General features: G+C 35.8%; 1 protein-coding gene across 4 annotated transcripts in view; it reads right to left on the bottom strand.

Moving 5' to 3' along the window:
• The window catches only part of LRRCC1 (leucine rich repeat and coiled-coil centrosomal protein 1), a 35746-nt gene extending 13509 nt beyond the window's left edge, over positions 1–22237 (bottom strand). Inside the window, exons 1-9 of one of the 4 annotated variants that reach the window (XM_044914245.1) lie at positions 22039–22237; positions 19501–19706; positions 19151–19216; positions 15358–15525; positions 13231–13411; positions 12937–13132; positions 3979–4172; positions 3563–3710; positions 1998–2146 (exon numbers count right to left, since the gene is read on the bottom strand). In XM_044914245.1, the coding sequence (XP_044770180.1) occupies positions 1998–2146; positions 3563–3710; positions 3979–4172; positions 12937–13132; positions 13231–13411; positions 15358–15525; positions 19151–19216; positions 19501–19706; positions 22039–22127 (1397 nt within the window). In that variant the 5' untranslated portion in view covers positions 22128–22237. Of the gene's footprint in view, positions 1–1997; positions 2147–3562; positions 3711–3978; positions 4175–12936; positions 13144–13230; positions 13412–15357; positions 15526–19150; positions 19217–19500; positions 19707–22038 lie in introns of those variants that run through there. The other 3 variants (XM_044914246.1, XM_021688196.1, XM_021688197.1) reach the window with 3 other exon arrangements.
• Positions 22238–24557: the final 2320 nt, after the last annotated feature.

The raw sequence follows: 24557 nt of genomic DNA, 5'->3' as shown, positions 1-24557 counted from the left end.
CTTCCCCAGACACAAAATACTGATCCTAGCTTTCTAGCAGTTAAATCCTTTGATTATAATCAAAAACTCTTAACTACCTAAATTAAAAGGGAGAATTTATTGACCTACATAACCAATTCAGAGGATGGGGTGCACTATTCTGAGGGACCGCTGAAACCATGAAGACCATAAGGGTTCTCTACTTGTGATTCTCTACAGGCTGGTTTCCATTTCTCCTACTGTAGGGTTCCTTGTAAAGTATGATGGAGAGAAGGAAAAAGCTACAAACATTCCTGGGCTCACATTCTAACAGCTCTGAGGACCAAATAGAAAAGATTATCTTCCTCTAGTTCAATTTAGAAGAGTTCTAGGAAAGGCTCTGATTAGTCCAATTTGGTTCATATGTCCACTGTATGCACCAATCACTGTGGCCATGGACTAAGGCATTATGTTTACCCAGCTTGGGTCTCTAAAAACAAGAGAAAACATGTCAAAGTCTGGGAGAAATTTCAATTACAAGGCAAACAAAACTAAATTAAAACAACTCCTAGAACACTCAGGCTTAGCCTCATAAAACCACATCTTTCTGAGAGGAAGAAAAGGAAGATGCATTCTCTCTCTTGCATGATTCAGGGTCACAGGGGCTCTATACATCTACTATCGCACTCTATTAGCTACTTAGGTACCTAATGAGGTAGTCAGAGATTGTTAATTTCCCCATCATGTTTCTTTACCCCGGTCTAGCATCTTCTTTTATCAAAGATAGCAATTCCCAAAACAAATAAGGCAGGAAGTTGGTGGGTGGTGGTAGAAGGACCAGTAATAGTATAATGATGCATCATAGCTTGCATAACTGAGAGGGTCTCATAGAATGATGGGTATTATAATTTTCCTTATAATCCGTAGGTACAAAGTTATGAGAAAAACAGGTAGTGGGGGATAGAAAATACATGAGTACCACAAAATTTTACTAGTTAAATGCCTAAAAGAACCTGAGAATTGGCTCGGGAGCTGTGTATATCAACTTACTAATCTATTAAGATTGGGAATTTATCCACTGTATAAACAGACAGGAAATGGAACTGAGAGCAACTTCCCAAACCTTATTTGTTGGCAAATACTAAATCTAGAAACACAGTGCTCATTCAAGAATAAGAGATAAAAATGAACAAGAACTCTATGGAAAGGTCTTGTAACCCTTTGAGGAAAAATATAACTTTTTAAAAAAAAATTTATTTATTTGAGAGAGAGAGACACAGTGAGAAAGGGAACATAAGCAGGGGGAGTGGGAGAGGGAGAAGCAGGCTTCCTGCTGAGCAGGGAGCCCGATGTGGGGCTTGATCCCAGAACCCTGGGATCACGACCTGAACCAAAGGCAGACGCCCAATGACTGAGCCACCCAGGCACCCCGAGGAAAAATATAACTTTAGAAATAATTACCTACAAGAAACAGAAGATAAAGGTTACTGTAATTTCAGAAAACTGTTATTCTCACAGAATGGAGTAAGACAAAAATGTATTAGAGAATATATACAGAAAAAAACAGATAAAATAGGCAATGGAATGGATAAGATGGAAAAGCAGAAATACCAGAATTAAGAAACTTGGGTTATCTGGTACCAAAACCCACTGTAGAAAACAATTTGCAACAGAGACCAAATATGACTCACAAAGCTGAAAGTTTGCCAATCCCTATTCTTCATAGAAACCAACACTTTACCAAAAAAAAAAAAAAGCCAATCCCTGTTCTAGTCTTTTGCTCTTCTTCACTTATTATACTTATTTATTGATCTAACACTTCTCAGCTTGAAGGCACAAGTAAGTGTACCTGAATCCTTCATTTACATAACAAATTTATAAAGCATTAAATCTTTAAATAAAATTAGTTCAAAACAAACTAAAACCACATACATTGTTTTTGATCTTATTACACCTAGTGTAAACTAAGGTATTCCAGATCCAAGTTTAGTATTCTTTGCACTAGGAGAGATCTTTCGGTTTACAGACTTTTCCCTTACCTATCTGTGGTGAGTAAAGCCAGGCTATGAATATCTTTTTTTTCATTTGCATGTTTGTGTAGTTCAGCAATATAATCCATAAGTTTCTTTTCAGCTTGTTCAGCTTTCCATCTCTTCTCTCTCTCTTGGTCTAGTTGTTCAACAAGTGTCTGGAAGAAAACAATAGTGTTATATGAACCTGCAAAAGTTACTGAACCTCTCATGCCTCAATTTTCTCATTTATAATATAGGAATAATAGTTATCTAATTCAAAGGGCTGTGGTAAGAATTAAACAAATTAATGAAAGTATATAAAACAGTGCATGGTACATAATAGCCACTCAATAAATGTTAGCTGCTATTATTACTGTCCTAATGATAATTATTATTTTTCAAACATTAAAGCCACTATACTTGAGAACAGGGAGAGGAAACCAATGGCATGAAAGGCTTGAAATGGTTAAAAAAACCATTATACTACTGGAAGAACAGTGCACATTACAACTGAAAGTGTAACTAGCACTTCATAAGTAAAACAAGGGCAAGTTAATATTAGAAAAATATAAATCAACGTGTACTAAAAATTCTTAACAACATGAGAATTATTAAGGCAAATACTGAAGAATATTTAAATTCCTGAAGGCCCTTTTTTTTTTTTTTTTGGTTTTGTTTTTTTAAAGTAAGCTCTCTGCCAAACATGGGGCTTGAGCTCATGACCCGAGATCAAGAGTCTCATGATCTACCAACTGAGCCAGCCAGGTGCCTTTCTTAAAGGCCTCTTAATCCGGGATTCATGCATCCAAAACTGGGTTTCAGAAGTCTTGATATTAAACACATTTTTTGAGTGTATATAAAAGTTCCTCTGAGAAGACCCATAAATTTCCTTAGCTATGGATCTGAGGGTCTGAGACCCAAAAGTCTGAAACCACTGCTTTAAGAAATAAGAACTTGAGAGGCGCCTGGGTGGCTCAGTCGTTAAGCATCTGCCTTTGGCTCAGGTCATGATCCTGGGGTCCTAGGACCGAGCCCCACATCGGGCTCCCTGCTCAGTGGGAGGCCTGCTTCTCCCTCTCCCACTCCCCCTGCTTGTGTTCCCTCTCTCGCTGTGTCTGTCTCTGTCAAATAAATAAAATCTTTAAAAAAAACAAACAAACAAGAACTTGAAAATTTTGATCTGTTTTTTTTCCTCCACAAACATGTAACAAATGATTTCACTAAAATTTGACCTTAGATAAATGTGTAATTTCCATTCCTTTACAATTTACAAAAATATACAAAATCTGTAAGTCAGGAAGAGGAAAATAACCCAATCTATCACCCTAGTAAAATTATATTCAATATTTTTTGCTCATAAAAACATGCATTACTTTACTGAGACTAATTTTGTATTTAAAACTAAGATTATTCACATTCATTTTTTTTCTTAATCTTTCTCCCTCTTTTTTTAAGTAGGCTCCACTCCCAGTGTGGAGCCCAATGTGGGGCTGGAACTCACCACCCTGAAATCAAGACCCGAGCTGAGATCAAGAGTCTGTCACTTAACCGACTGAGCCACCCAGATGCCCCCTTAATCTCTCATATCATACCCGGTAAGTGGTGTCTTCTGAGCTACTGTTGTCTACTTTAATGATTTCAGTCTTCTGTTCTTCTGATTCTTCTAACATATTACAGTTTGCTAAAGATGATCTTACATATAAATCTTTAAAGAAAGGTGGTTTCATTTTACGATTACAGCTGCAAAGAGTAAATAAAACATAGGTAATAACCCAAAGAAACGTATTCATACTAGTTTTCACAACTGAGGTAACGACAGTCTATCAGTGAAAGGGATCCTTTTGAATAAATTTATATAAATATACTGAACAAATTTGAGTCAACAAGGCTGAAAAGTCAAATCTCTGACATTAGAAAAGAAATATCACTCTGAGAAACCTTAAAGAAACAAGCCAACAGTATTAACTTCTGGGTGCCTTATTTGAATTTCTAAAACTAAAACAATTACCTCATAAAAGGGTTGTTTTTATTGTGGTGCTTAATAGTCTGAATAGTTTTGGAATAATATGGGATTTTTGATCTTCGAGGAATTCTTCTATTACATTCTTTTCTGTTGCCATAGTCACTTTCAGAAGTCATATCTGTATCTCTTTTTGGTCTGAGATCTTTCTCAGGAACATTATCTAATAAAGAATCAGAAGTCTAGAATAAAAAACCAACAAAGTTTGTTAAAAGTTCAGTTCAGTATAAAAGATTTAAATGTCAGATTTCCTAAAACATTATGACTTTTTATAAGATAAAATAAACTAGGTATGTTCAGAATTAAAGACAGGAATTTAGCTTCTGGTATGGACAAGTAAGTTCCTATGAGGTTGATTCTCAAGATAGCAATGATAAAGTCTAGGAAAAATATAAACAAACAACTATGAACAAAAACTATTTGGAGGCCCTGGACAGTGAACAAAAGCAGGCTTATTCTAGAGAGGAGGTGACACATGGAAAAAATGACCAGAACAGGGTGTTTCTGTTTTTATGGTTTTTCACTCGAGAGCTTACCACAATCAGCAGTACATAGGGAGTTTTTTTGTTTTTTTTTAATATTTTATTTATTTATTTGACAGAGAGAGACACAGTGAGAGAGGGAACACAAGCAGGGGGAGTGGGAGAGGGAGAAGCAGGCTTCCCGCCGAGCAGGGAGCCCGATGCAGGGCTCAATCCAGGACCCTGGGATCACGACCCAAGTCAAAGGCAGATGCCTAACGACTGAGCCACCCAGGCGCCCCAGTACATAGGGAGTCTTAAAACTGAGGTAGAAAAACCAAAGACTTCTGGGCCTGAAGAATCATTGGACAGTATAGACTGTAGGAAGCCCAGTTACAGGATTAAAAAAATGAACTGCTGCCTAAGAGACAAATTTATAGTTTAAGTGAAAGCAAGTCAAACGTTTGCTATGACAAAAGTATCAACATTCTTTGGAGGGCTATAATAGCATCTAAAGTCTCCACAACGTAACATTCACAATGTCCAGGATAAATTCCGTAACTACTCAATATAGGAAGAACCAACAAATATGACCTATTCTCAAGGGAAAACACAATCAGTGGAGACCTAACCTGAGAGGATCCAAATGTTCAAACAAGCAGAAAAGAACGATGGTATATTACTCAGCTATAAAAAAGAATTATATTGCCATCTGTGACAACATGGATGGACCTAGGGTATTCTCCTAAGTGAAATAAGTCAGAAAAAGACAAACACCATATGATTTCATATATAAGTGCAATCTAAAAAACAAATGAACAAACATACAAAAACCATAAACAGACCCATAAACACAGAGAACAAACTGGTGGTTGCCAGAGGGGAGGGGATGAAGGGGTGGGCGAAATGAGTGAAAGAGATTGGAAGGTAGAGGTTTCCAGTTATGGAATGAATAAGTGAGAACAGGGACTATAGTCAATGGTATTGTAATAGCATTGTATGGTGGCAGATGGTAGCTATAATTGTGGTGAGCATAATATAGAGAGTTGTCAAATCACTATGTTGTACACCTGAAACTATGTAACTATGAAACTATAAACTATTGTTTATCAATTATACTTCAATAAAAAGATAAGAACTTTAAAATAGTGATTATAACCATATTCAATGATATAAAATATGCTTGTCTTGAATGAAAAGAAAAATTCAGCAGAGAAAAAGAAATTATAAAAAATGGAAATTTTACAACTGCAAAATACAACACCTGAAGTAAAAATTGGCTGGTCTTAAGAAGAGAATGAGGTGATGAAAGAATAAGTGTACCTGAAGATCAGTTTATCAAAATTATTTATTAAACTAATTATAAAATTATTTAAAATGAATACAGAGGAAAAAAAAGTTGGTAAGATATAGGGAATCTCAGGGAACTGTGGAAGAGTATCAAAAGATCTAAGTGGAATCTGAGAAAAAGGAATATGGGACAGAAAAATATTTGAAATGATGTCAAAATTTTCCTAAATTAGGTAAAGACCAATTTACAGATTTAAAACAGTCAGAGAAACCTTAAGTAGGACAAATATGAAGAAAAGTATCCTTAAGCACAATGTTGCCAAACTGCTGAAAACCAAAAGTAAAGGTAAATTCTCGAAAGCAGCCAAAGAAAAATGACACATTATATTCAGGAAATCAAGGATTCTAAAATGCTGACTTGCATTCAAAACTATGGAGGCCAGGAGACAGTACTAAAAGAAAAAACAAAGCTGTCAATATAGAATTCTATATTCAGCAAAAAATGTCCTCCAAAAGGCATCTGTTCTCAGATGTCCACTACAAGATTTGCTACAGGAAGTTCAGGCTAAAAGTCCTGACTGAAGGAAAATAATACTACAAGGAAATTAAATTTTCAGAGAGAGTCATATGTGATTTATTTTTATTTTTTAAAAAGATTTTACTTATTTATTTGACACAGAGAGAGAGAGAGCACAAGCAGGGGGAGCGGCAGGCAGAGGGAGAGGGAGAAGCAAGCTCCCTACTCTGTAGGGAGCCTGATGCGGGGCTCAATCCCAGAACCCCGGGATTATGACCTGAGCCGAAGGCAGATGCTTAACCGACCGAGCCACCCAGGTGCCCCTCATATGATTTATATACAGGTAAATACAAATAATTTTTAAATATTTTTTACTTTTAATTCCTTTAAAGCAAAAATTAAAACATTGTCTCTGGAGTTTATAATGCATCCAATGAAATACATATGGCAACTATAACAAAGTGTAATAGAAGGAAGAATTCTACATTTTATATGAATATAGTATTGAAAAGTCTATTTTTAGAGTTATCACACTCAGAAATAAAAAGTATGACTAAAGAATGAAATACAAATTAAGACTGGATTATAAAAAATATACAATAGAAGACAGAAAAAGTAGAAAAATGAATAAAAAAGTGAACAAAAAGCAAACAATGAAATGGTATACCTAAATCCAACTTCATCAATGATTACAGTAAATTTCAATGGAGTATGGACTCTTCAAAAGGAGTGATGGCCATGTCGGGGCGCCTGGGTGGCTTGGTTGGTTGGGCGGCTGCCTTTGGCTCAGGTCATGATCCCAGGGTCCTGGGATTGAGCCCCGCATCAGGCTCCTTGCTCAGCGGAGAGCCTGCTCCTCCCTCTCCCTGCCACTCCCCCTGTTTGTGCTCTCTCTCTCACTATCTCTCTCTCTGTGTCAAATAAATTAAATAAAATCTTAAAAAAAAAAAAAAAGGAGTGATGGCCAGGCTGAATTAAAAAACAAGATCCACCTATATATAAGACTTACTTCAATATAAAGATATAGCAAGTTAACAGTGAATGGATGGCACAATGAGCTACCACTTCATACCCAGTAGGATGGCTATAATCAAAACCACAGATAATAACAAGTTGGTGAGGATGTGGAGAAACTAGAACCCTCATATAATGATGGTAGGAATGTAAAATGGTGCAGTTGCTTTGGAAATAGTCTGGTCATTCCTCAAAAGGTTAAACACACAGTTACTATTTGACCTAGCAAATCCACTACTAGATATATAGCAAAGAGAAATGAAAACCTATGTTCACACAAAAGCATATACATGAATGTTCACAGCAGTGTTACTCATAATAGTCAAAAAGTGGAAATTACCCAAATTAACCAACCAAATGAAGAATGAATAAAATGTGGTATATCCATACAATAGATTATCTTATATTAAAAAAAAATGAAGTACTGATACATGCTACAAAATGGGTAAAACCTGAAAGCATCATGCTAAATGAAAGAATATAATCACAAAGGGCCACATATTGATGATTCCATTTACATGAAATTTCCAGAATAGGCAAATCCATATAAAAATAAAATCCACTAGTGGCTGCCTAGGGCTGGAGGAAAATGGTAGTGACTGCTAATGGGTACAAACCATTGAATTGTATGGTAAGTGAATTATAGCTCAATAAAGCTGTTTTTTTTAAAAAAAACCCTGATTGGGCGCCTGGGTGGCTCAGTCGGTTAAGCGACTGCCTTCGGCTCAGGTCATGATCCCAGAGTCCCGGGATCGAGTCCCGCCGGGCTCCCTGCTCAGCAGGGGGTCTGCTTCTCCCTCTGATCCTCCTCCCTCTCACGCTCTCTGTCTCTCATTCTCTCTCTTGCAAATAAATAATAAACAAAATCTTTAAAAAAAATAAAAATAAAAAAAATAAAATAAAAAAATAAAAAAAACCCTGATTGATGGAAAAAGATTTATATATAAATTGTAAGCGTAAGAAGGCTGAAAGGGTTCTATTAATATCAGATAAAACAGGCTTCAAGACAAAGAACACTCCCAAAGACAAAGAGGAACACTTCATTAGGAAGACAGAACAGCAGTAAACATGTATGTGCTAATAACAGAGCTTCAAAATATAATAAGCAAATGTTAAGAGAATTAAAGGGAGAAACAGACCAATCCAAACTTAGATGGAGATTTTAACATTTTTGTGATAGAATCAGACAAGTAAATCTTTAAAAAATCAGTATCAGTAGCAACTGATAGAACTAGATAAAAAAATCAGTAATGACATGAGTCATCTGAAAATACTATCAGCCATCCTGACTTAACAAGTACACAATAAACATTCTGTCCAAGGGCACAAAGAACATTCACCAAGATAGACCACATGCTGGGCTATAAAGTAAGTCCCAGTAAATTTAAAAGGACTAAAATTATCTAGAATGTTCTCTGACAAAATGAAAGTAAATTAGAAGTTACTAACAGAACATATCTAGAAACCAAAACACTTGAAAATTAAACGAGACAGTTCTAAATAATCCTTGGATGAAGGAAGAAATCACAAGAGAAATTAGAAAATATTTCTAGGTAAATAACGATGAAAACAAACGTATAAAAATTTGTGAACTGTAGCTAAGGCAGTGCTTAAAAATATTTACTGCTTTAGATGGTTAATTTAAATTAGAAGACAGGTCTAAAATCAATAATCTAAGCACTTACATTAAGAAGCTAAAAAATGAAGGGTAAATTCAAAGTAAGTAGAAGAAATAATAAAATGTAGAAATCAGTAATGCAGAAAACAGAAAGCAGATAAAATTAACAAAATTCATCTTTGTACACAGAAACAAAACGCTTGACTAAATTTTTTTTTTGACAGAGAGAGACAGCGAGAGAGGGAACATAAGCAGGGGGAGTGGGAGAGGGAGAAGCAGGCTTCCCGTCGAGCAGGGAGCCCGATGCGGGGCTCGATCCCAGGACCCTGGGATCATGACCTGAGCCGAAGGCAGATGCTTAACGACTGCGCCACCCAGGCGCCCCTTGACTAATTTTTTAAAAAAGATTTTATTTATTTGAGAGAGAGAGAGCACGAGAGAGAGAAAGAGCAAGGACAAGCAGGAAGGGGGAAGGGCAGAGGGAGATCTCAGGACCCTGGGATCATGACCTGAAGCCAAAGGTAGATGCTTAACCAACTGAGCCACCCAGGTACCCCACCCTTGGCCAAATTGACCAAGACAAAAGAATATATATATATATATACACACACACACATATATATATAAAATAGAACAGAGAGAGAGGGGACACAAATCATCATTATCAGTAATAAAGGAAAGGCTATCATTACAGATCCTACAGATGTTAAAAAGACAGTAAGAGAATATTAGTAACAATTTTACATTGACAAATTAGATGAAATGGACAAATTATAAAACACAACTTATATAAAGCAACACACAATGAGATAGAAAATGAGTTGCCTTATAATTATTAAAGAGAGTGAATTCATTATCACAAACCTTCCAGGGCCAGATAATTTTACTGGTGAACTTTATCAAACATTTAAGAAAGAATAATTCCAATCTTACAAAAATTTTTTAGAAAATAGAGGAGGGGGGCAGTTTTCAACTCACTTAGGTAGGCAACATTAACCTAATATCAAAACCAAAGATGCTACTATAAAAGTAAAAACAAATATCCCTCATGGGCAAATTGTAAAAACTCTTATAAAATATTAGCAAACTAAATCCAAGAATATATGATAATTTATCATGATTAAATGAGGTTTACCCCCAATATGCAATGTTTGTTTAACATCTGGAAACTAATCAACGTAATTCATACTATTATGTGAGTAAAAAATAAAAAAAACATATGATCATCTCAATAGATGCAGAAAAAGCATTTAACAAAAAAAATTCAACAACATCAGAAAACTCAGCCAACTGGAAACAGAAGTAAACTCCTTAACTTGATAAAGGACATCTATGAAAAACATAAGACTCACATCATACTTAATTGTGAAATACAGAAGGCTCTCCAAGGATCAGGAATAAGACAAAAGTGCCCACTCTCACCATTTATCTTCAGTACTGCACTGCAAATTCTAGCTATTGCAACAAAGCAAAAAGGACCAGCATAAAGGTCAGAGAAGAAGGAAAACTGTCTCCATGTAACTATTTATGTAGAAAATTACCAGGAAAATACAAAACAAGTACTAGAACTATTAAGTAAATTTAGCAAAGTCATAGGATCCAAGCTATATACATATAAAAATAAAAGGTATTTCACAAACAAGCAGCAATCATGGAACATGAAGCCACAAACTCTTCAATTTACAGTGTTATAAAACAAAATACTTAGGAATAAATTTAATAAAAAATATGCAAAACTTGTATACTAAAACTACCGCTGAGAATGATGAAAAAGATCTAAAGAATAGATATAAAACATGGAATGATTTCAAAGTTATACTGAGTGAAAGAAGACTTACACAAAAGAGTATATTTGTACGACTGCAATATTATATTATATTATATTAGGTTCTGGAAGAAGCATTCAGTAATCTATGGTGAAAAAGGGAGGAAAGTGATTGCCTTGGGGGAGAAGACTGACGGGGAAGAGGTAATGTTGATGATGGTTATGTTTATCTTTGTAAAAGTTCGGTAGCAGGTATATGTATTGTCAATTCAGGGAAAACATGTATCTCTATTTTACATCAAAAGAGATGGCTAAAAAAATACTGAACTCTATAGTTAATGATATACATGCATAAGTATTTTGAAGGAAATATACCAATGCATGTAATCTACTTTGAAATGTGTCATAAGATAGTCTGATAAATGAATAAATGGATAGATACACGATGAAATAAGCAAAGTAAAATGTTGACAGCGGAATCTAGTTGGTGGGTATACTGGTATTCACTAAGAAATTCTTTCAAATTTGCTCTAAGTTTGAAAATTTCATAATAAAATGGTAGGGAAAAACTAAAAGACAAAAGTCTTCACAGAGAACTCTCAAGATCAGTGAAATAATAGTAAGTCCCATAGTTAAGAAAAATATCATTGTAGTATAGCACATTTTCAGTAATTTTATGACCTCACTTATAAATTACTACTTTTGAAATAACATTGAGTACATACATCAACTGAAATTAAAACTGCATGTTTACCCTTCACACAAGTTAGCATCCACCTAATTTTTTTATTATGTAGAGAAATGAATCATGTTTTTTCCCCCAGACAGCTAGACTCCTATTTTTGGTTACAAAGTAGGAAGAATTATCATCATAACTGAGTAAGAAGCATGCTGGTGGAAAGAATACCAGACTGGATATCAGAGATTTGGGTGTGAAGCTCAACTCTTACTATTAAAGGACGCTTAGATAAACTCCTGAGTTTCTCTTCTATAAAATAAGAACGATATATTGATCCCTAGCTACTTGACTGGTGTTTTGTGAGAATGAAATGAGGATGGCATAGAAGAAGCCATAAAAGTTCACTTCAAATTCAGGTTACTAAAATTAAACCTAAGTTCTGATATTGGCAGAAGAATCAGCTTTTAGAAAAGATGAACGATGAAATCTGAGGAAACGGAGAAGTTGGAGAGCTCAGTGACATGTTATCAATGATGTTAAAGAATGTATAGGCCAGCATTCTTATCCCAGTTCTACTCCTACCCACCTTTGTGGCCCAAGTGAAGTGTCTAGGGTTTTCTGGCACACAAAATCCTTACAGCCTTATTCATTTACTGCCCTAAGGTAAACTTTCTGTTTATCTAGCATTGTTATGTTAGTGTTGTAACTATGATAATAGTTCAGAATTATTAAAAACACTCTGAACCATAATTCCACAATTAGCATTTTCTACTCCACACCTCCACCTCATTTGGAGAAAAAAATTTTGAATATTAAAATTTAATTACAAATATCTAGGTCAAACTGACATTTGACTAATAGCTTCTTTGGCCTGTACCACAGTATCTCTACCCTATATCCAGGTAGGGGCTAAATAATAATCCACTGCATTCTCAGAAGTGTGGTGCTTAAGAAAACAACTGTTATTGTAGATCACAGTCAAGAATGCTACAGCAAAGTCTGGAGACCCAAATAGCAGTAAAATCTAGGCATTGCAGTCCATCCACATAATTCAAAGATTGTAAAAGCCAGTGTACCAGTAGCAGGGGTAAAAAAGAATATCTCAGGAAAGTAGAGATTAATCTGGTGAGGGTCTGCTGTAAACAGAAATTAAAGCAGGAACTATGTATGTTAACCTGTCATGCAGCTATAAGTTCTAGAAGTGGTTTTGATCATTAAACAATTGAAGATAGTAGAGGCCCAAAGTAACTCATGTATCCTCTATATTTATAAACATTGAGTCAGAAGAGTTCTGAGTTTACTCAAAGCCAAAAGGTGGGTGGGTGGAAATAATGTGACGTACAGCAAAATAAAGGAATTATATAATAAACATTTGAAGGACAATAAGGAAAATGAGTGAAAAAAGTATGTTATCTTTTTCTACTACTACTATTATAAAACAGAATCCTATTTCTGTAAAGGAAAAAAATATACATACACAACAGAATGTTAACTATAAATTGTTTCGGGTTGGTTAGCTTATATGCTATTTTTATTTTACATTTTCTCAACTATTTTTTTTTTTCAACAAACATTGCTTAGAAATATAGGAAAAATAGTTACTTCAGTGAGAAGCTGTAAAATTTGATCATCTAATTTCTGAAGTTTCATGTCGTTATGAAAATTGTTTTCATGATTAACTTTCTCCGGCTCAGAAGATGGACATATAGATATAAATGATGTCAAACCAGTATCTGTTGGTGATGCAAACTGATCCAAGGGAGCTATCTCATCGATGGGTGGTGTTACCACCGGCATACTATCAATTATCTACGATACAGAGAAACAAACCAAGATCTTTTAAGTTTACATTAATTAAAATTTGAAGGTATCTTTTATATTAGAAAAAAACAATACCATACCTCATCTTCACTTATATTTAGGGGAGAATCAGAAGAAACTAAGTTATCCAAAAGACCTTCTAAGCACTGTAGGCGTGATGAATTTATTTCTGACAAATTTACTGGCTCACCAAATATGTTCTTGCAGTCTAGGATTCTAAGCTGTGGCAATGTCTGGAGCATAATTGCTCTATACCCTTGGAAACAAATCATTCAAAATAAAAAGTCAGGCATTAAAAAGTTAATTATTTCTCAAATACACTAAATTTATCACCTACCAGATATATCACCTGAATGATAAAATTAGTCCTGGAATGCAACTAATAAACTTGTAATAAAAGCTACTTAGTCCTTCTCTAGTATGTAATCGTTAAGTATAAAACAAACAAAACACTCCCACCACCCCTCCCACATAGTCCTCCTGGTGAAGATCAGAAAGTTAAAAATCATTATTGCTGGATTTAGCTTTTGTAAAATTGCTTTAAAGTTATAAATGCATGATACCAGTAAGCTTATTCTGAACAGAAAGCCAAACATGTCTTTTATTTGTAATATAATTAGTATAAATATAAATCAGGATAATGTGGGTAACCACCAGAAATTCAGAATTTTGCTAATAAGGCCTTAAGTATTAGTAAATTAAACTTCCCCATCTTTCTCCCTTAAATTAGATATAACTAAGATTAAGATAGGCAATCTATCAACTATTCAAGAATATGTTTATTTTCCTTAAGTACAATTAAATATGAAAATCTGACAAGTTAACATTAATTTGGTATCTAGGCTAAAAGAAACAGTTTAACTTTGCTTAACTATAATGTTAAGACCAAGTATTTCTAACAAAGGCCAGTGAAGTGGTTGGAAGAACTCCAAAATAAAGAATCTGGCAAATCAATTTAAGAAATTTTGAGAGGAGAAAGGTTATTTTAGTAATAAGTATCCCTTTAATTCTAGGGGGAGGGCAACCGTGTTGAAATACCTAATCAAAGTGAAAAACAAAGGTTCAAATTGTAGGAACCAGAGATTCTTAAGGCAAATTGTCAGGGAAAAAATCCAACTTGGGTGAGTAAGGAAAAGAAGAAAAAAGTTGTTTTAGAAATAAGGCTTTTTTTCCCCCCAAACAGGGTTTCCCCAGAAAACTGAAGTCTCTCCTGATTCTTAGGTAGACTCTATATTATATGGCCTTAGGAAAATAGTTCATCGCACATCTATTATATTCTTCTGTGAAATAAAATTATCACAACACGTTTCCATTCTGGGAAAAGCCTTCATACAGTTGCATATTAATGACAGAATGGAGCCAACTCTGTAGCCACCTTCTACCCAAGCTGATCTTTGGAATATATATTCATATTTTACATTTGTATCTTATTGCTTGGTTAAGCCATTTGAAATAAGTGATAATAAGAAATAGTAGTCTGGTCTGCTTTGTATTTACCAACTTCAGTGATTCTGAATTCGATCAAATGGCATTTCAGCAGCATCTTCAATATATCGTATTAAGTTTTCTTCCTTACAAAAATCATTTATTTATTAAACACATTCACAAACAAAATTAAAAAGGTATACAGGAAAAAATTTTCCTAATATTTCCTGATTCCCAGCTACCTTTTCCACCCTTTCTGCCATTTCCCGATCCCTACCTACTTAATACTGGAGTTAGCCATTGTTATCAGTTTTTGGTATAGCCTTCTGGATATTTTATATATACAATCAGCAAATACACACACATATTTTACCCTTTGCACATAAATGGTAACCTATTATATGCAATGTTTTCAAACTTGCTTGCTTTTTTTCTATTAACAGTGTATCTTGGAGATAATTACGTATCAGTAGCTAAAGATTCTATATTCTTTTTTTATGGCTGCATACTATTACTCTGTTTAAGAATAGATTATAACATAATTTAATTTTGAGGCATTCACTTATCAAATATAAAAGTGTCTAAATAGAATTATTTATCTGTGTTCTCTTAACCGCAATTTGTCTTAATAAAATTACTTATTTCCAATTATGTTTTTTCAAATATATAATAAAAAGTTGCAAAGCTTAAGACAAATAAAAGGGTCATAAACACCAGTTACAGAAAACAAAGGAGCTCTGAATATTAACTGTTACAAAAAGTATTAATTGCTCATACCTGGAACATGACAGACAGGGTTATCTTCTCCATTTTTTTCCAAAATAAGATTAGTCAAGAAGTTCAATCCTACCACACACTGAAGTAAGTGATGAATACTATCTATACAATTACTATGTAAGTCAATATATCTAAGTTTATGTTTAATTCCATGAAGGGGAATCAAACCTGCAATAAGGAAAAAAAACTCTTGATGCCACTGAAGTCATTTTTCCAACAGCTAATTAAAGTTAATTTTTATATAGATTAGATTTTGAGGCAAAGAAGCAGCATTAATAAGAAGTCTCCGTAAACAGCTACATCTAATAAACAGAGTATGAGTAAAGACACTTGTTGTTTTGAAGAAACACAGGATTAGCATCCCTTTTGAGGCCCTAGCCCAGAGGTTCCTGGTCTTTGGTTCTCTTCAAACAGAACATATGGACCTCTCCAGGTCAATGCATGTACTTCTAGGAGAAGCATAAAGCAATGGCTTCAGGCTCTCAATCAACACATTATTTTTGACTAGCAGATATAAGCAAACCCTGCAGTACTCTTCAATTTTATTGGTTTGAGCATAAAATACAAATAGCACCCATTTGATTTAGTTCCCTGGTAATAATTCTTACACGAGTTTATCTAGAGCATGGTAATGCTAACAGCTAGATTTGCAGCAGAGGTTACTGGTGCCTGGTACCACGTCTCCTTGACCAGCCTCTGACTTCAGCTGCAGCTGTGGTGAATGGGGCCATGCATGCTGACGGTTTACCCCACTGGAGCACTTCATGTTTCTCTTTTCTTCCCTCAGAACTCGCTTTAAAATGGAGCTTCTGAGCAAAAGTACAGGCTGGAAATGGCCTTTGATGTGCCAAATCTACAATTCCAACCATGAAACCCACCCCCGAACTGAGACTTACACATATACATACACACATGTCTAACAGGGTTCTCAAGTTGGAATCCTTACTTCTCATCCCCTCATCTCTAAACCTGTTTCTCCCTCAGTCTTTCCCACATCAGGAACCAGTCCCATTATCCACCTGTCGCTACAGAAAAAACTCAGTTAACTTATCTTTGATTCCTTTTTCTTCATTTCCTTATCTCAATCCATCAGCACGTCCTATGAACTCTACCTGCAAAATATATCCATTTGCTCCTCTACACTATTTCCACCCTAGTCTAAGTCTCCATCATCTCTCACCTAGACCACTGAAATAGCTTCCTAACTGGTCACCTGACTTCCACTCCTATCCTCCTAAAATCCATTCTTCACTCATTCAGCAACCAAAGTGATCCTTTAAAAACACATATGTCACTTGTTTAAAGCCCTCCTATGGCTTTGTATTGCACCTAGAATAATATGCAAACTTTTTACCCTGAGTATGAAGCTGTGATCTGGCCTTTGCCTACCTTCTCATCTCTTTTCTTAGCACACTAACCCCTCATTTGCTATGCTCTAGCCATATTACCCTTCTTTCTGTTCCTTTATCATGACAAGGTTGAAGGTGCCTTAGTGTCTGTGCATGCACTTATCATATATACTGCCTTTATTTATTGAACTCATAATGATCTATTAAAACTTACAGGGTTGCCTATTATATTTTCTTCATATTTATTATAATGTGATATGAAGTCACTAAAACGCACCCTTTTAGGTGTATAGCTCAACGTACGTAAACAAGCATATACAGTTGTGTAACCACTACTATAACTGCGATACAGAACATTCTATCACTCCGATCAATGTGTCCCATCTTCAACCCTTGGCAACTAATGATCTAATTTCTGCCACTATAACTTGCCTTTGTCAGAATGTCATATAAATGGAATCATATAGTGCATCTTTCTGTGTCTCACTCCCTGCACTCAGCCTAATTCTTCTTAGAGTTGTCCATGTTGCTGCATATATCAACTGTTCATTCCTTTTTATTGCCAAGCAATATTCCATCATGTGGATGAATCACAATTTATTTGTTTACTAGGTGATAGACATATGGATGGCTTCCAGTTTTGGAAGATTATAAAGAATCATATAAACATGATTATATAAAAAGCTATATAATCATATAAACTTTCATGTACAGGTTTTTGAACAGACATGTTTTCATTTCTCTTAGGTAAATACCTAGGAGAGGGCCTGCATGATTATATGATAAGTGTATGTTTAACATTATAAGAAACCTTCAAACTGTTTTCCAAAGTAGTTGTTCCATTTTCAATTCTCCTCACAATGTGTACAAGTTCTAGCTGCTCTATAATCTCACCAGTATTTTGTATTATAAGTTTTAAAACTATCTACTCTAGTAGGTATGAAGTAGATCTCATTACAGTTTTAGTTTGTATTTCCTTAACCACTAAAGATGCTAAACATTTTTTTTTTCATGTACTAATCTGCCATTTAGATTTCCTCCTGGGAAAGGCTCTGCTCAAATCTTTTGCTTATTTTTGAGGGGTTGACATGATCTTATTTTTTGCTTTTCTTCCCCACTACAATGTAAACCCTATGACAAGAACCTTATCTATTTGTTGTTTTTTTTAATTACTACAGAACAGTATTTGATACAGTGATCTTCAATAAATATTTGTTGAGGGCGCCTGGGTGGCTCAGTTGGTTAAGCGACTGCCTTCGGCTCAGGTCGTGATCCTGGAGTCCCGGGATCGAGTCCCACGTCGGGCTCCCTGCTCAGCGGGGAGTCTGCCTCTCTCTCTGACCCTCCCCCCTCTCATGCTATCTCATTCTCTCTCTCTCAAATAAATAAATAATAAACTCTTTAAAAATAAATAAATAAATAAATAAATATTTGTTGAGTAAACGAATGAGCAATCTTATCCAAGATTCACATTTTTCAGATAAGGCAACTGCATCTAAACAGTAATATTCTTTGCTCAACATCACATAGCAGTGACAGAGCTAGGGTTAATACTCAATTCCAATACTTTCACAACTTTGGGGGAGCAAGTTTTAAAAAATTAAAATATTCTTGCTATTCCAGCTTAACAGTAGGGAGTAGATTGCTTTAATTTTTTGTATATTAAATACCTGGTATAGGCTAGTATTTTTCTAGTATGGGAGGAAAATAAACACATGAATAAGATTTTCAAAAATTGACAGGATTATGATGATAATTAGAAGAATTCTGCCAGTTCTAACAGATAATTCTAAGAATTATCATGAAACTTTGTTCAGTTTATCAGTGTATCACTTTAATCAATTAAAAAATAGGTAAAAATGTTTAACCTTCTTAGACCTGCTAAAAGTCAAAAAGAAAAGAAAATTATTTGATTGTCAATTTACAATATAGCCTTTGGAATGCAGTATGGTCCAATAAGCTATATGATCCAATATGGTAGCACTAGTCACCTGTGGCTTTGTAAATTTAAACTAAAATTAAATTACAAATTCAGTTCCTCACTGCACAAGCCACATTTCAAGAGCTCAAAAGACACATCTGGCTATTTGCTGCCATGTCAGATAGCACAGATATTTAATATTTTCATCACTGTAAAAAGTTCTATTGGAACTATTCTTTATATAATAGCATATCGATCAATTATTTAAGATTAAAACACTATTCTCCTGAAGTCCCTTCTATCCAAGTTTTTTCGGTTACTGATCACCTAGTTTGTATTCCTATTTTTTATTCAGCCATAGCTTTGGCACCGACAAAAAAAGAATTATGTCTGAAGCAGACTCTCTAGATGGTATTTTTGGTCAAAAACAGGATTATTCAGTTTTCAGCATGCTGAGCTTAGCCTAACTCATCACATGTGGCAAACATTCAGCATTATAGAAAACATAAGATTGTCTACTTACCACTAAGATCATTTATGTGGTTATAAGATAAATTCAGTCTAGTCAGATTAGTTAGTGCTTCAAGTCCTAAAATAAAATAAGATAAAATAAAGCTATATAGTATTACAATACTATTTCAGACAGTTTTGAAGCAAATCTATAGTCCAATAACAGTGAAATCAATTTTATTGGTATTTTGCAAAATACTTAAAAAATTGTTAACTTTTCTAGAAGAAAACTTTTATGTAGTAAATTTTAAGGTCAGTTTTCAAAAGTTTATGATAATATTTATTCCATTCTTTTGGGAAGAAGAAAAGTGGACTTAAATAATCTTCCTTATGCAAAGTATCACATGAAAATCACTTACAAACCTTCTATTCTTGTGATCAAATTGCAGGACAAATTTAAAGTACATAGTTTTGTCAGTGTGTTTAGCCCTTCAATTCGATTTATTTGATTAGATGACAGATCTAAGTGTTGTAAATTCCAAACATGATCAATGGCTTCGATTTTTGAGATGTTATTGCAATGAAGATTGATGGCATGAAGGGATGAATCTAAAGATAACTCTGATATGCTACAAGAGAAAATATATATTATCAAAAGCAAGTAAGAAACGGATTTAAAAATTATGACCAAATATAATTAAAATCAACCAAACAGCATGTAGATGATAAGCACATGCTCTACTCATTCTATAACGAAATCCTTCCTACTTGTGGTAGTCTTTTAACATCTCATAAGGGACCGTGCTTCTTACCACTCTTTGGTATTTTGGACCATACAGATAAACAAGAAACCCACTCAAGAAAGGGAAGTGACCCTGGGCATTTCTACCTTCTATAAGCAACCAAGTCATCAGCATATAATGAAAGGTGTAATTGTAAAGGCCCTGGAATCATAATACCCCAGTTCAAATCTGCATTCTAGTATTTTTTTTTTTTTTGCTAAATTATTTGGATAAATGAGTTAACCTCTCTAAGCCTCTATTTCTCATTTTATTTATCTCACAACAATTCTAAGCAATAGGTATAAGGATACTGAAGTTTGCAGAAATTAAATAACTTGTCCAAGTTCTTGTAGTTATTACCTGAGGCAGTATAAATCCAGATCTGGCACTGTAGCTTGTAATCTTTCTTTACTGTCTGCAACAGCTATTTAACCCAGAATGTAGTTGATTTCAAAAGAAACAACCAGTTATTACTATTTCTAGTGAAAAAATCCATCCTCCCTTCTATACATTTGGAATGCACCTCCCCTAAATAGAACTCATCTCCTCATTCTCTCAAGTACTGCCATTTATAACCAGAACCTCTCCTAAAGATGGTAGTTCCAGGAATAAAAACTACAGTGCACAAAGTTCAGAGGTGCTGGAAGGAGGGACAGTCGGGAATAGGGACACACAATGTCATGGGCATCTGTTCAATTTCTGTAGCAGCTACCGCAGAGGAAACTTAACTCTGGCAGTAGAGAAGTGAGAAGTTTAGTAGTCAGGGAGTAAAAAGAAAATAAGGAATTCTGGTGTGCTTTCAAATTAGCATCAAGAATCTCAAATTCAAAATTAAAAATCAAAAACACTTTAAATATGCCATAAAGTCATTCAGCTCCTCCCTTAGATTTCAGAATGAAGCACATAATAACATGTAGAAGAAAAAGATAAAGCATTTGTAAATTTGAAACTACCAATCTGTAAATGTGACTGTTGAAATGTTTTCCAGTTACCTTGCTACTGTCATTTACTGAGCTATCCTTGTGCTATTAACACATGCTCTTAATGACAGTCATTTATTTTCTGACACATTTCAGTTTCTGGAAATTAGTACTGTGCAGATAATGTGGTACAGCAGAAAAAGCAGAAAGTGAAATTAGACAGAAATAGGTTTGAATTTGAACTTAACTGCTCACCAGCTGGAAGAATTTGGGAACACTATTTAGATCCTGAGTCTCAGATGTGTCACTTGTAAAATTACTACCTTGCAGAATTATTGTGAGGGGTAGTGATAACATATATATTTACACATAGATGGTATTCAGTAAATGGCATCTATTATTAAATATAAATGTAAATATTCCTTTAAAAACCATCTCCCTGGGGTCTTTGGGCAAAGATCATGAGATCATGATCCAGAACAAGATGGTTTAATTATCAGCAGCAAGGTTCCGCATAGAGCAGGGCATGCCACAAAGGAACATAGATAAGTCCACTATGGAATTGCCTGTATGTAGGTCAGTATGACTAATCACAGAGGGTAAATGGAGAAATGTTAAGAGGTTAATTCCGAAAAGGTAGGTAGGGACCAGCCGGTAAAGCGGAATGAAGAACCTAGTACGTCATGCATAAATTTGGGCTGCATGAAAGAGGGAAATGGTTAGCTAAATATGATGCTTAGTAGTCTCAAGAAGTTTATGGATATATGTATCATTGTGCCCTGCAAAGGAGAAATTAGAAGGGAGGCAAAGAGAATTGAGGAAAACCTAATGAAGAGCAGTAAACCTTCGCTCCACGGTTGCCGGACATACCACAGCGCCACTTTTTGTCAAGGTAAGAGAAAGAGCAGAAGAGACAAGATAGAACCCGAGAACACCAACAATCACAGAGCAAGCAGAGGAAGAATAATCAGTAAAGAAAGGAGAACCAGTAGAGACGGAGGATGGCAAAAGATTGGTAGAGAATGAGATCGTAGGGTAGTTTCCAGGCTACTCAAAAGGCCAAGGAGGAAAGGAATGAGGACTCGCTGGACCTGGCACTTCAGCAGAGCAGTTCTGGCGCAGTAAGGCGGGGGGAAGCCAGACAGCGTTTGTGGGCGGTCTGGGTAAGGCTGTGCCGCCTCCGCTCCGAGGCAGTTTGTTATTTACGGCTCCCGCCAGGGGGATGCGCGGGCCTCTCCTGGCTGCGGAGCACCCTTTACCTCCGCAGGCCTTTGTCCATGAAGCACAAATCCCCGCAGATGCTGTCGCCGTCTTCATTTTCGACTTCCGCCTCCACCGGCGCCTCCATAGTACCGGCAACGGGGACCGTGGTCTTAACCGGCGCCCAGAGCGGGGTGGGAGAGCCCGGAACACGCCTTCTGGGTGAGCGGAAGTCCAGTCCGAGGGGGCGGGGGCGAAGGCCCCCCGCCCCTCTCCAACCGACAGCCGGGCACTTTCGCGCCTTGACAAGTGCCGTAAAGCGGGAAGCCTGATTTTCTTCCCCAAGGGCTTCCCTCCCTTTTACGGTATCCACGGCGCGATTCTTGGGTCTTGCCGTAAAGAGAAACATCATCCCGTGTATGTGGTTGGTGGGTAAAGAATGGGTCTTTCCTGTGACGCTCTCCTGTATGATTTTTGCGTTGTAGGCCACTGACTTCTGAAGGCGATTTAACAGCAGTTTGTCTTTACAAAACTATAGTCATACATACCTATAAGTTATTCCCCCACCGGCCATTGCACCTACTGTTGATTTAGTAAACATTTATGGGATGCTTTACATATGTCAAGCACTTCCCTGTGACATGAGGAATAAATTGAAGCCAATTCTCGTTCTCTGGAAGCATTCACAGTTCAGTGGAAGAAACAAAGAATTGACGTGCAACAGGGTGAGTGCTAGAAATAGCACAAGAGCATTTAAGCCAACTGTATAGTGATGTGGGTAGTGGGAAAGTTTTCTAAAAGGTTATTGGTGACTGAGCAGAGCCTTGCTAGGTCAAGGGGAATTCTGGAAGTGAATGGCATTCCAGGTAGGAAAACAATACCGGCAGAAGGTGGAAGAAACCTGGTTAGATTGCTCTCTAACTCATGGGAATATTTAGGGGCACCTGACTGGCTCAATGGGTAGAGCATCTGACCCTTGATCTTAGGGTTGTGAGTTCAAGCCCCACCTTGGGCATGGAGCCTACTTTAAAAAAAATTAAAAATGGAAAAAAAGGTATGTCAACTTTGAACCTGTCACTATCTTGAGCTAAAATCTTTGGTGGTCCCTGTTAGCATTCAAATAAAGGCCTAACTTTTTGCTCTAATATTGAAGATATTTCCAGACTTTAAATGTCATTAGTCTCCTATTGTTTAGCTATACCTTTCACATTCTAAAATTTGTAGCCACAATTCACTGTTTTCTGTAACCATGTGCTTTGCCATATGTCTGCAACTCCTTCCAATAAGAAGTGGAGGTAGAATCTCCTCAGTGGCTTCTTGATTCTGGGCTTGCTTGTGACTTTTTTTTTTTTTTTTGGCCAATAGAATTCATTTAATTCTAGTGCTGGGCCTCAAGACACCTTGCATGCTTCTGCTCCCTTCTTGGAAAACTGGCTGACCTGCCATTTGAACAAGGCCAGGCTAGCCAACTGGAGGAGGAGATACTACATGGAGCAAAAACAAATCACTCTAGCAAAGGAAGCACAGATACATACATGAGCCCAGAAGTGCTTAGCTGAACCCACCCCAAATTGCAAAAATAACAGAAGTGTGAGCTAAATAAAGTGTTTTGTGTTAAGCCAGTAAATTCTGGAGAAAATGTGTTATATAGGATGAGATGATTGATAATAGTCACTGATCTGTGACTGAATATCCATTAAAATAGAGATTTTCAATGGGGATAAGGTATTATAGTCTTACCTAAAACAAATAACTGATATAAGAAACAAATTATGTTGTAATGTTATTAAATGCATTGGATCTTTCCTCCAAAGTCATGGGCGTTATAATTAATTAATTAATTAATTAATTAATTAATTAAAATACTGATTATTGTTAGTGGAATTCAAAAATTGTAGATTGTATCTGAACTGCCTTAGCACTTAAGAATTGACTTTTTGTTTATTTTTAAAGATTTTATTTATTTGTTTGAGAGAGAGAGAGAGAGAGTGAGCATAAGCAGGGGGAGTGGGAGAGGGAGAAGCAGACTCCCCGCTGAGCAGGGAGCCCAATGTGGGGCTTCATCCCAGGACCCTGGGATCATGACCTGAGCTGAAGGCAGATGTTTAACCTACTGAGCCACCCAGGCACCCCAAGAATTGACTTTTAAAATGATAGTTGGATAAACTAATATTACTATTGTTTGCCTGTTTTTTTTTTTAACACAAATGCTTAGAAACTGCGGTTTTGCTTCAAAATTCTTTATTTGCGAAACAAAATTTGTTAAATAAGTTTCTGTAGGAGACTTTAGTTCTCAAATTCAAAGAGCCTATCATTAATATTCTAAATAATATGTAAACAACACTTTTCAATTACTATACTCTGTAGTTTTATATTTTTAAACGGGACTTCAATTTGTCTTGGACTTGCTTTTCATGCTATCTATAAAGTATTTGTGGGGTGCCAAATGGGTAATATATTTGAAATCAGCCTTACTAGTGTGAGGTCAGGGATGAGATAGGCAGTCAGAAGGGGCAGCAAGGTAGCATTGTGGGGGAGGCAGAGAGAATAATATCTATTCTGGAAATGATAAGTTGCT

Source organism: Neomonachus schauinslandi, chromosome 4 (assembly GCF_002201575.2).
Source record: "Neomonachus schauinslandi chromosome 4, ASM220157v2, whole genome shotgun sequence".
In the NCBI taxonomy this organism is placed as follows: Eukaryota; Metazoa; Chordata; class Mammalia; order Carnivora; family Phocidae; genus Neomonachus; species Neomonachus schauinslandi.
This window is presented reverse-complemented; position numbering and strand designations above follow the sequence as displayed.